This window comes from Alligator sinensis, unplaced genomic scaffold, assembly GCF_000455745.1.
Source record: "Alligator sinensis unplaced genomic scaffold, ASM45574v1 scaffold1153_1, whole genome shotgun sequence".
In the NCBI taxonomy this organism is placed as follows: Eukaryota; Metazoa; Chordata; order Crocodylia; family Alligatoridae; genus Alligator; species Alligator sinensis.
Genome location: NW_005842549.1, coordinates 1,070,910 through 1,082,028, shown reverse-complemented (window position 1 = coordinate 1,082,028; position 11,119 = coordinate 1,070,910). Strand labels below are relative to the sequence as shown.

At 46.9% G+C, this 11,119-nt stretch overlaps 1 protein-coding gene across 1 annotated transcript in view; it reads right to left on the bottom strand.

The window, feature by feature from the left end:
* Nucleotides 1-4,987: 4,987 nt before the first annotated feature.
* The window catches only part of LOC102374174 (rho GTPase-activating protein 32-like), a gene marked incomplete at its 3' end in the record, with an annotated part of 358,420 nt that continues 352,288 nt past the window's right edge, over nt 4,988-11,119 (bottom strand). The window contains exons 9-11 of the mRNA XM_025213809.1: nt 9,702-9,794; nt 7,947-8,069; nt 4,988-5,065 (exon numbers count right to left, since the gene is read on the bottom strand). Coding sequence (XP_025069594.1) covers nt 4,988-5,065; nt 7,947-8,069; nt 9,702-9,794 — 294 coding nt within the window. The remainder of the gene's footprint in view (nt 5,066-7,946; nt 8,070-9,701; nt 9,795-11,119) is intronic.

The following is an 11,119-nucleotide window of genomic DNA, read 5'->3' as shown; positions in this document are numbered from 1 at the left end:
GGGAAGATGCTGCATCCACCCCAAATTTTGCAGTCACTCTGCTCCCAGCGTTGCTGCCACCAGCCACCTGCCACAGCCCCAGCTTTTCCTGGCATGTGGATGTGAGGCGTTGAGCCGGGGCTGCGCCGGGCAGCTGGCGGCAGCGGTACTGGGACCGGAGTGGCAGGGAAATAAGGGGTGGATGCAGCATCCTCCCAGTGCTGCCGTCACCCGCTCCGAGCCCAGCCCCCGCCAAGAAGAGCCCCACGCATCCCTGGCTGCAGCCTGCCCTGCCCCATGCAGATCCAGGGGGCATGCACCCCGCCCCCCTTCCCTCCCAGGGTGCAAGCAGTGGCAGAAGCCATGCGCCCCACCTGGGCAGCGCCTGCCTCTGCCCCCTCCCTCACCTCAGGGGGCACTGAGTACCTCCCATGCCCCTTCCCTCCCACCTGCCCTTCCACCACACTGGATTTACCAGCTGGAGGCAGCTCTCCACACTGCCGGCTGTGCTCCTCGCTGCCTGAGTGCTGTGCTGTGGCTGGATGCAGGAGGAACGTTTGTTTATCGGCCAAATTATTGGCCCCATTGGGCTGATATATGATACAGCCAATTTTCTTTTCAAATATCTCCCCTTATTTATTTCTTTGCTTCAGTCTATTTTTCCTAGATTTTATTCCTTGTCTTCACGGGGTTTGTGGGGGGCTATAGGTGTGTGGCAGGATGTGTGTATGTGGGGTGTGGGGGTGTATGTCGATGTGGGTGGGTGGGTATGGGGCGTTTGTGGGGATGTGTGGGGGAATGTGTAGGTGGGTATGGGGTTTGTGGGGGGTTGAAGGGTGTGCATTGGGGGCTGTGGGGTGTGCGTGGGAGAGTGTTGGTGCATGTGTGTTTGCTGGGGTGTGTGCATGTAGCTGTGTGTGAGGCTCCCCCAGAGGTGCACGGGTGTGTGTGGGGGGGAGGATGTGGGTGTGTACAGTGTTTGTGGGGTGTCTAACTGTGTGGGGGGGAAGGGTGTCGCTGTGGTGTTTGAGGGTGCATTTGGGTGTACATGGGAGCCTCTCGCACATGCTCCCCGAGCCGTTCAGTCCATGCCTCACAACAGCCCAAAGCCCATGCACCCTGCCACCGCCAACAGAGAACAGCCCCAGAATGCCCTGTGCCTGCACCGGACTCACTCCCATCAAAGCGGATCAGCTGGAACCCAGGCACAGCCCCGACCTGGCCTGTTCCCCAATGCCTGCCCATGGTGCGTCCCGCCACCCTCTGGGCATGCAGCAGGGCTGGGGCAGCTCTGCAGCTGGACTGCCTTTCAAGGCAGCCCAGGCAGTCGCAGGGACTAAACGCCTGCTGCCACTGCCAGCCCATGGTACCGCTGGGGACCCGCACTGCACAGCCCCGATCCCACATGCCCTGCGCCTGGCTCCAGGCTTGCCTGCCCAGGCTCAGCAGGGTGGCGTGGGACAGAATCTGTTGCTCAGCATGGGAGGAAAAGCAGTCCCTCTCCTTTGCCACTGCCAGAGCTTCCTGGTGTAGCCTCCTGGAACCTGGGCCATGCCAGGCTGCCCTGCATCTGCTCTGCACTGCCACCGTTGCTCCACTGGGCAGCCCAGAGGCAGTGGTGACACAGCATAGGCACAGGGCAGCCCTGTGTGGGCTCCAGGTGGCTATACCAGGAAGCACTGGCAGTGACTGCTTTTACCCCAAGCTGGAGCAGGAGCTTCTGTCCCGCGCTGCTCCTGAGCCTGGACGGACAAGCCCACAGCTTGTGCAGGACGTACAGGGTCAGGGCTGAGCATGCCACCTGGGCTGCCTAGAAAGGCAGTCCAGCTATGGAGCTGCCCCACTGCATGCCCAAGGAGCAGCAGGACATGCCACAGGTGCCCGGGCCAGGCAGGACCAAGGTACCCACCACAGGCCAGACAAAGACCCGCCACAGGCCGGATCCAGCCCACGGACCATAATTTGCCCACCCCTGGGCTAACGGAAGTAGAAAGAAAGGAACTGAAATTAAAAACAAAAATAAACTTTCTTTTTAACCTACAGAGAAAGGTAAAGAACAGTCAAAGGAAACAATCAATCATTTGATCAAGCCAGGGAAGGTAGAAAGCTCATTTACACCATCAGTAGCTTAGAGATGAGAAAAGTAAGCAAGAACTCGCCCTCAGATACAACTCTATACAAGAAGGAGCCAACAACCTGATCCGCTAATACAAGGGCCCGACCTATTCATTGGGCAGGACTGGGTTCCTGCTGCTTCCCATCCTAGAGAAGTGCACCTAAGTTTGTGTTAAAAGCTGGGAGGGAACAACATCCTTTCCTTAGTCTGTCCAGAGTGAGCATTCCCTGTCCCTGGACCATGCAACAAAGCTTAGATATTTCAAAAACAAAGTCATAAAATTTATCTCAGGAGGAGGTTGAAGGTGGCTTGCGACAGACTTAAATCACTATCCTTTTGCCACTAGTGTCTGTGCCTTGAAAATGAGAAAGGACTTGATGTGAAACCCAGGTTGACATCTTAGTTTGAAAAAGGATTTCACACAGCATATAGGATTAGAGACAAGTTTTCTAAAAAGAGTGACTTCCCCAAAGGGAACAAAAGCATAAAGATCTACACAAAGTCATTGGGTCTCTGCTGATTCATTTGAATAATTACAATTATTTGGACATCAATTAGTATTACTTTTGCAACAGTTATTGTTTTGAAATGGCAACAGCAAGTGGTTGCTCACCCATGAATGCTGGAAAGTTGCCATACTTCCAATTGTTTCCACAGGCATTGATACTCTTGCCATATGACTGTTTGAAGCATTTTACAACCAGGCTCTTTGTAGATTGTAATGCATTTCTAGGGTTGCTTGCAGTGGCAAGATACTAAGATTTTTTTCCTTCCTCTCCCTTCCCTGCAGCAGGCAGCATTCTCAAAAACCCGCGCTAAATTGGGAAACAGGATTTTCCCCCCACACAAACATTCCAATGGGCTCTGCACTTAAAACGCAGGATTAAAAGTATCTTTTTCTTTGTACAGCTATGGAATTCGCGGCTTCTGATTTCTGATGGGGTGTGATGGAAACATTTCAGAGAGATTATGGGTTAAACACTGGAGGTCCTCGAGAGAGCTGCATCCCCCAGCAAACCAGATTCATAGCTGTATGAGAGCTTCTGAATGCATAAAACAGCTGCTGCATTTCCAATATTAAGATGGGACTGTCAGTATCTAATTTATTGCTTTATGAAGACCTCTGGGACACGTGGGGGATGGAAGGTGCAATTAAAATTCCTTGTTTTCTATTTACCTTAATGACAGTGCTTTATTTTAGCAGCTGCTGGGATGTGTTATAAGTAACTGCCCATGGATACAGATGAATCCATGTTCACAGTTGCCTATCAAAGTTTCTGTTCACTTGTGTGATGTATAAATATCCATATAATTTGTTTTGCAATTTGGTGACAGAGGGGAGTACAAGGTAGCTCTGAGCAGCAAACATTTCTCTGATTAGTTCAAGCCTTTCTTCACCAATAGGGTGCATATAGTCACAACTGGACCTGGTGGGAGGAGTGACATAAAACAAAGTGGCAAATTCTAGGGCGACACAATAGGGATGCAGTGCAGCTTGTTGTCAGCTGCCCATCTTGAGCTAAGAAGGCATCTTTTGCTGAGGTTAAATGAAACGCACCCTATTCCAAGAAGAGGGTTCCAAATATCTTCCTGGGAAAGAGCAAGCCAGATGGAGAGACATAAAAGTTTGTCAACGAAATCCTAGGATCTTCCAAATTTGGAGAGAGAACATAGGTCAGCATTTGTGTTTGCCGTTAACAATAAGCACCAATTTCAGGTAGGTTTTGAATCTATTCAACGGATTCTGCTATTCAGAGCAAAGTGGAAATTCCATCAGTTTACAACAGGCAACAGCTACAGGATGAAAGACTCTCTCCTGTTTGAAATGCAGTCTTTGTGGTGAAACACAGAGCACAAAGGGGTGGAAAATCAGCTCCCTCACCCATCAAAGCCTCTGCTTTCTCAGAAATGTAGCTTTCTTTACTGCACATCGCCAGCACTGGAAAAACAAAGGGGTGAGAGCGACTGTCAAGCTGAAATTCTAAAAGGCACCTAAGGGGGTGAGGACCTCAACTTCCTTTCAGTTTAATAGTGCCTAATTGGTGCCTAACTCCAATAAAAGTCTCTGGAAAATTAGCCTAAATCTCTGCTACAGTCAACAGGGAGGACGACTCTACACATACAGGTCTCATTACGATACAGAACAGAAAACAGCAAGTCCATCCACCTGGAAATGACTAATCCTCCAATTAACATGCCAAACACCTCTGACAGCACATTTAATTCACTGATCACCTAGTGCTTTATAAGGTCAAGTCAGCCTAATCCCCTTCTACCAAATGCAGGAATCAAAGCACACATTGTGCAGGTTGCTTTTCTGAGGCAACACAGCGAACCAGAACTCAGGTCCCCCGACTCCGAGTGCAATGAGGTGTCTGCTCACTAGAGCAATCCTTCTCTCCTTGGTTCACCACTGCTTTGCCCCTCCTAGCTTTAAATGTTTCAAGGGACGGAACAATGAGGCAAATGTTCATGGAGCGAGTCCGAATTTTTTCCAGTGTCCTCCAGTATTGCAATAGAGTACAACAGATCCATTTAATTGTGAGGCCTCCCATGAGTTCCAGACCAACTCTGCAAGTCTGTGGGGAGGGGGAAAAAGTGGGGCGTGTGGTCACATCTTTCTCGACTCTTTGGCAAATTTGTTATCACTCCCGGCATGGAACAATCTCTGCCCTCCCAGCTGGACTGTTTCAGGCCCTGCTCAAGCTTGCAAAGGAATAGGGAAATCTCCTTGCACTTTTCCCTTCCCTACTCAGAAAGCAAATGCAGGGGCACTTGGCCTAGCCTTGATGTAGAAAATCATGCATCACAGAGCTATCAGCAGCAATGGCAGTTCAGAGAATCTTGCCTCTCTATTCATGTCGTGTCCTCGGCTATAATACCGGTGCGTACCTGAAATCCATGTTTGCCTCTCCACCACGTGGTCAACTCCTTTGGAGGCATGTCGATAACAGACACAATGTCTCCCACCTAGGAAATAAAATAGCCACCCATTAACATGGTTACAGAGAAAGCACTGCTAGACTGAACACACATTCTTCTGCTTTGTGCGCAGCCCAACAGCCACATGAGTAACTGCACAAACAAGTGCCCTGAGGCATCATGCCTTGTATAAGCTACCAGTGGAGTAACAGACTTAATGCACTGTAAAACCTACAGGATGCACCTTTTAATGTATTCATAAGGAGAAGGTGTTTAAAAGGAGCCACAGGGAACAGAAATGTTCTGATTAAACTGTGCAGTACGTGTTGTGGAAATAAAGCACAAAACCTCTTGGGAAATGTTCTCTAGAAGCTGAATTCATGTTTGCCTTGTGCACCGTGTATGCCTGCCTCTCTCTCTGTCCCCTCCATGTTGTGCCCAGGAAGGGAAGAAATGTATGTAGTGCTCCTGAACTGACAGGTGCATGCTCCCCTGAATTAGGAGGCTAACACAGCAGTGAAGCAGCAGGATGTTACAAGAGTAGGACAGGAAGACAGCAATATCAAACTTGACAGTGGCCTAGAAAGATTAGTGAAGCTTTGCTTTTTTCCTTTAAGACTACTTCACTTGCAAAAATGGTATGGCCTGGGGTTTTTGTGGAAGCAGGTATGTGTGCACATGCATGTGAGGATTTTGCCAACTGTGAAGCAGAATGGTGATACTGTTCTTCTGATCTGACACAATATTGTGCTAAGTACTATAATAATTTACAACAGCAATAACCAGCTTTTCTACAGTGCTTTTCATCAGTAGATTTCAGATTACTGTGCAAAAGAGAGATCATCACCATGATTTCAGAGACCAGCCCAGAGAACTGGAGCACTCTATCTGCTATGTTGCATTACCACCCCTTGTGATTAGGAAAGCAGAAATCAGCCAGATCTCCTGAGTATTTAGTCTGAGAGGAAGGTTGTAGAGATAGCTTCTGCACAGTGTTTGGGATACAGCAAGGGGGGGATGGAATAGTGGTTAGGACACAGCAGAAAGGGTATGGACACATACATAATTGCAGCAGTTTCAAAAGAGCAACAGCTGTTACGTTGTAATTGCTACCAAAAGACAAGACAGGAATGATACAACTATGGCAAAATGGCTCCAGTTTTAACCCTAGATGAAGCAGTGATGAAGTTGGAGCACTTTTGCTACATTTGTATCATTCCCCGATAGTACCTACATATTAAAATGTAACAGCTGCAGCCCTTTTGAATCATTCCCTTTCTGAAATGGCTCCAGATGTACCAATGTCCATATGCAGAGATAGTGGAGACCTGTAATTTTATACCAAAACTGTATCAACTCTGTGAACTCATTCAAGCAGTAATCTCTATGCCTTGGTTGCCCTGTCTGTAAAACCTATGTAAGGCTAGTAACACCACCTTACTGAGCTTGTTGCAAAAGTAAACCAATGGTTTGCACAGAGCTTTGTGATAGCTTACAGAATACTCTTATTAGTGCAAACTATTTTATTGTTATTATTAGTGTTGGGATACTGCCAAATAGCTTGTGCCCCAAACTGTACATAATGTAACTTGAAAGGTGGCACACAGTCTATTTACTTATGTCTTTCTGATTAACTCAGTGCATGTTTCCAATAATTGCTTCAACTCGGAATCTGGACAAAACCTCCGGAGCACCAAACTATCTGTATTATTTGCCCATTGTTAAAACTGTGATGGTAGAAACCCTTGGATGCAGTGACTGCATGTTTCTTAATATTTGTGTGCAATGCTTTCCAAACTCCATAAACAGTAACAGTGTACGCACGCTGCACAGGCACAGCTTAATAGCCTGGAGGGACCAGGACCAGATTTCAATAGAGCCCAAGGCCAGATTTTCAAGTGCAGAATACCCAGCATTGGTGATACGTGAGACCAAATTTTCAGTTCACAGCCCTGCATACACGAAGAGCTGAGCTGTTTTGAAATGATGCCCCCTTCTTTTGGTGGGGGTGCATATGAGAGGTGCATGCTTCTCATGTTATATGAGAGGTGCAAGCTTTTGAAACTGTGACTCTAAATCAGCGCTTCCCAAACATTTCCTCAGCATGACCTCGTTTATGACCCCCTTTCCTCAGCATGACCCCTCACTCCCAACTCGCAGGCCCTCATCCCCTCCAGATGCCCCTCACTCCCAACCCATAGACCCCTGGCCCTGCTGGTGCCCTTCACTCCCAATCCACACCCCCCCGCCACTCCCCAGGTGCACACAGGGGCCCACAGCCCCTTGCCCCTTCACCCCAGCAGCGCCTGAGCTTTGGCTGATGCCCGCAGGTCACGACTCACAGTTTGGGAACTACTGCTCTAAGTGGAAAACTGTTCTTTGAGTAATATTCCTCACTCCAATTAAACATGCACACATGCCCACATACACATGCATACCAGAATGCCCTAAAATTATCTCTAGACAATTTTTAAGGTGGTGCAGAATGAGCTATTCAAAACCTAAGCTAAAACACTAAACAGCACCTATTTAACCTAAAGATCCTACTGCCGGTGTCAGCAATGGTTTTAGGTACAGTGCCAAAAACACCCACAACCTGGACTTGTAAGATGTTGGACAGTGGATGACCCACAAGGTGTGCTATCCTTATTGTGGCAGTGCAACCCCATCCCCTTCCACGCCTTCAACCCCGTGCTCTGGCACTCATGTCAGGGGTTGCCTACCCCTGTTCTACTGCCTAGCAAATTTGTGTTTTACAGATAACTCAACTCCTTTACCCTAGTTTGTGCAAGTATGTTGACTGAATCAGAATTTTAGGCTACATTTCACATTAGAGCCTCAAAATGCACAGACATATTTTCACGCACGTGCGCATGCAAGCTACCTCTTATGTCAACAATGAGGAACGCAAGCTCTTCTAATTATTTACCTCAAAGGACAGTTCATCTGCTGCTTGAGCAATGTATCTCTTAATAACATGGGCAGCAGCAATGGCAGGAACGTTAATGGATGATTCTTCATGGACTAGGAGATGATTCCCCTTGTTATCAATCTGAAAGAGAGAAAATGGTGGATTGTGAAAAAGCTGAAGACGTGTGTTTCCGAGGATATATTTTACTGGTGCTCATGCATGGCAGAGATTTCAAGCTGATTCACAAAGACAGCACAGCTTGGGCTCCCCCTGAAGAGAACAGTGTGGAGGAACAATGTAGGACAGAGCATACATAGAACTGAAGGGGAAGGAGAGTTAATAAAGAACATTTCAGAAGGTCAAATCTCCTTTCCATCCATGTGGCAGGCAATGAGAACGGTCCCTTTCTGCATCCTTTTACATCATTTTAACATGGGGATGAAAGTTAACACCTCCTGTTCTCACAGAATTATTCTGATTTTCTTTATATACTTAACATAGTTATGCAACTACAAAAATGACTGACAAGGAGTGCGTCACTCGGAGGAGGACTGGCAAGGATAGGAAGGGAACATGATTTTTAAATTCCAGTGAGAAATGATGGCTCTGCTGGCTATTTCCCCCTTGCCTGGCTGCCCTGTTTGGTTTTAAAATTCTGATCAGTTCACCTCTCTAAAGCACTAGGTAAGAGACAATTTTATAAGATTTTCAGTTAATCCAGAAACGTCGTTCAGAAGAAGTTACATTTTATTGCAGCTATTTCACTAGCATGTGCAATGGCTTTGCTGTAACCTTCACTTTCACGGTGTTTCTGTAAATTCTCCACTATCATTTGCCTCTCAAAATTCCTGTTCAATTCTCTTTTTGGGCCGAAAATTTTCCATGTCTCAACCCAAAGGGTTTTTCTTTTGTTGGTAAATTAGAGGAGAATGCACTGACCTAAATGATAAGCATTTAAAAATCAGCTACAGGAGAAAGCTAGCAAATTTCTCAAGGGTTTTGCAGTCTAATTACTGTCTTACAAAGGATAGAAGAAGCCCTTACATCAGTAGGCAATAGGAAGACTCTCATGCATCTCTACCCAGCCGGATTAGGGTTGGCATTGTTGACTAAGAAACACAGGTGGTCTTGAGCACTTACTCCCACTATTCTTTCCTTCACCCTCTGTCCAATAAGGTCTATTGTTTGAGCTGGAGGAAGACCATTAACGGATAAATCAGTGCTACAGCTGCAATCCATTAGATGTAAATAGTGCCACTGAAAGCACAGCACAGGCTCTGTTGAGCCACTTAACAGTGATGGTAAACAGGCACAATATTTGCTGTTTCTATGCAGATGCCATTACAAATAAAGTACGAGAAAGATATCAACAGCTTTCAAAAGGCTTGCTACATTAGCAATATCTAGCTGCTGATAGGGAATGCAGGAACAGATATGTGCATCTCCCTCTGGATATTACTTGTCTTATCCTATTCCTGCACCCTACTTTACCAAGTAGCACATTGCCCATTGACTACATTTATGTATCACTCGTGTTGCTATCTTCTATTGCTTTGCAATCAAGAATGAAGGATGTTTCAGATGACAAAAATCCAAATGGGAGAAGGGAAAAAAAAAACCCTCTCAAAGTAGGATTTGATTCTCCCCTACTGTGTATAGCTGCATAGATAGCAAACGTTACCAGTGGCGCAAATTTGGATGTAAAATTATTTAACAACTTCTGTAGAGAGGGAGACTCAGGAAATGAAAAGCAGTCCATAGACTACACAGTACCTCCATCCATGTGAGAGCAGGCCCACAGTTGATCTTGTTGCCTGCAATGGCCGAGAGCCGTGACAGATAAGCCATCAGCATCTGGGTGACCAGCTGAGGAAGCAAAAGAAACAAGAGAATGAGCATGGATCTTCTGCTGATAGGCCATACCAGAGACCTTTTAGCTGTGCATGAGGTTAATGCACGAGGAACGTAGGGGCGTTCTGCATCAATTCCATTTTTTTCCTGGACAAAGTGGGATTCTGTCGTTTGAAGGAGGCGAGAAATTGGTGGAAATTTTGTTACAGGAATTACCCTTTCAGCAACAAACATTTGTCTTTTAAGGAAGATGGGTCCTGTCTCTTGCTTCTTGCCAATTTCAAGGTACCTTAAATGACGAAGGCTGTAAATGTTAAAGTCCTTCTTTTACCACGAATTTCATATTCAAACAGATCATTTCAATTATGACAATCAAACACATCTGAGAGTCATTTAGTAAAACATAACAGAGGCTGCCATTTCCACACAGTTGTAAACACTTTGGAATGTGGCAAGTCAGATCGGTCCCTTTGTGAAACATCCATTTTTCTCACACAATGAAAGACGAGTTTAAAAATATCCTTCCGAGCGCCCTGTTTGCAGTGGTAAAACCACTTTCACAAAAAGGAAAGTGAGTTTGGACACTGATGCTAAGTTGTGGTGATAGTAATGTGAAATATCGGTGCAGGTTAGAGCCTGCAGGAGCAAAAAATGCTGTTCTCCCATGCATCTGTTCTAGTTTGTTTAATCTAAAATAAAAACAAATCAAAAAGCTGCAGGATACCACACAGCTGCAAAACCACATTCCAAGGAGCAGCAGTGACATTTAGTTTCATTGCATCTCTTATGCATCTGGATCCTCTACAGTCAACCCTATACAAAGTACAGTAGGTGCACTGGGAAAACAATGCTTAGGCCTGTGCGAAGTGACTAGTATTCACGGCGGATTTGGCTGATTCGGGGGACAGCGATTCGATTTGGTGATTTGAATTACTGTTCCGAATTGATTCGGCCGAATCTGATTCGGAGATTTGGCTGGGCTGCCCCACCCACCCCAGCTCCCTGCACTTGGATAAAAAAAGGCCGACTCAGTAGGTGCGGCTGGGAGGGGGTGGGGGGAGGTGATCCCCGCTGCCCCCCACTGTCCCATGCAGTGTGGGTGGCTCTGCACAAGCTGCCCAACTCCCAGCCCGCTCTCGCAGCCCCCCCATCCCTTGGTTGCCCCACCTGCCCCAGCTCTGGCCCTTTAAGAAAAAAAATAACCAAAAAACCCCGCACTCGCAGGTTCCTGCCTGGCCGGGTGTGATCCCTGCTGCCTCCCATTGCCCTGTGGTGCATGGGGGGCTCTTCCATGAGCCCCCCAAAGTCCCAAGGCTGCTGCAGAGGCTCATGAGTATGGA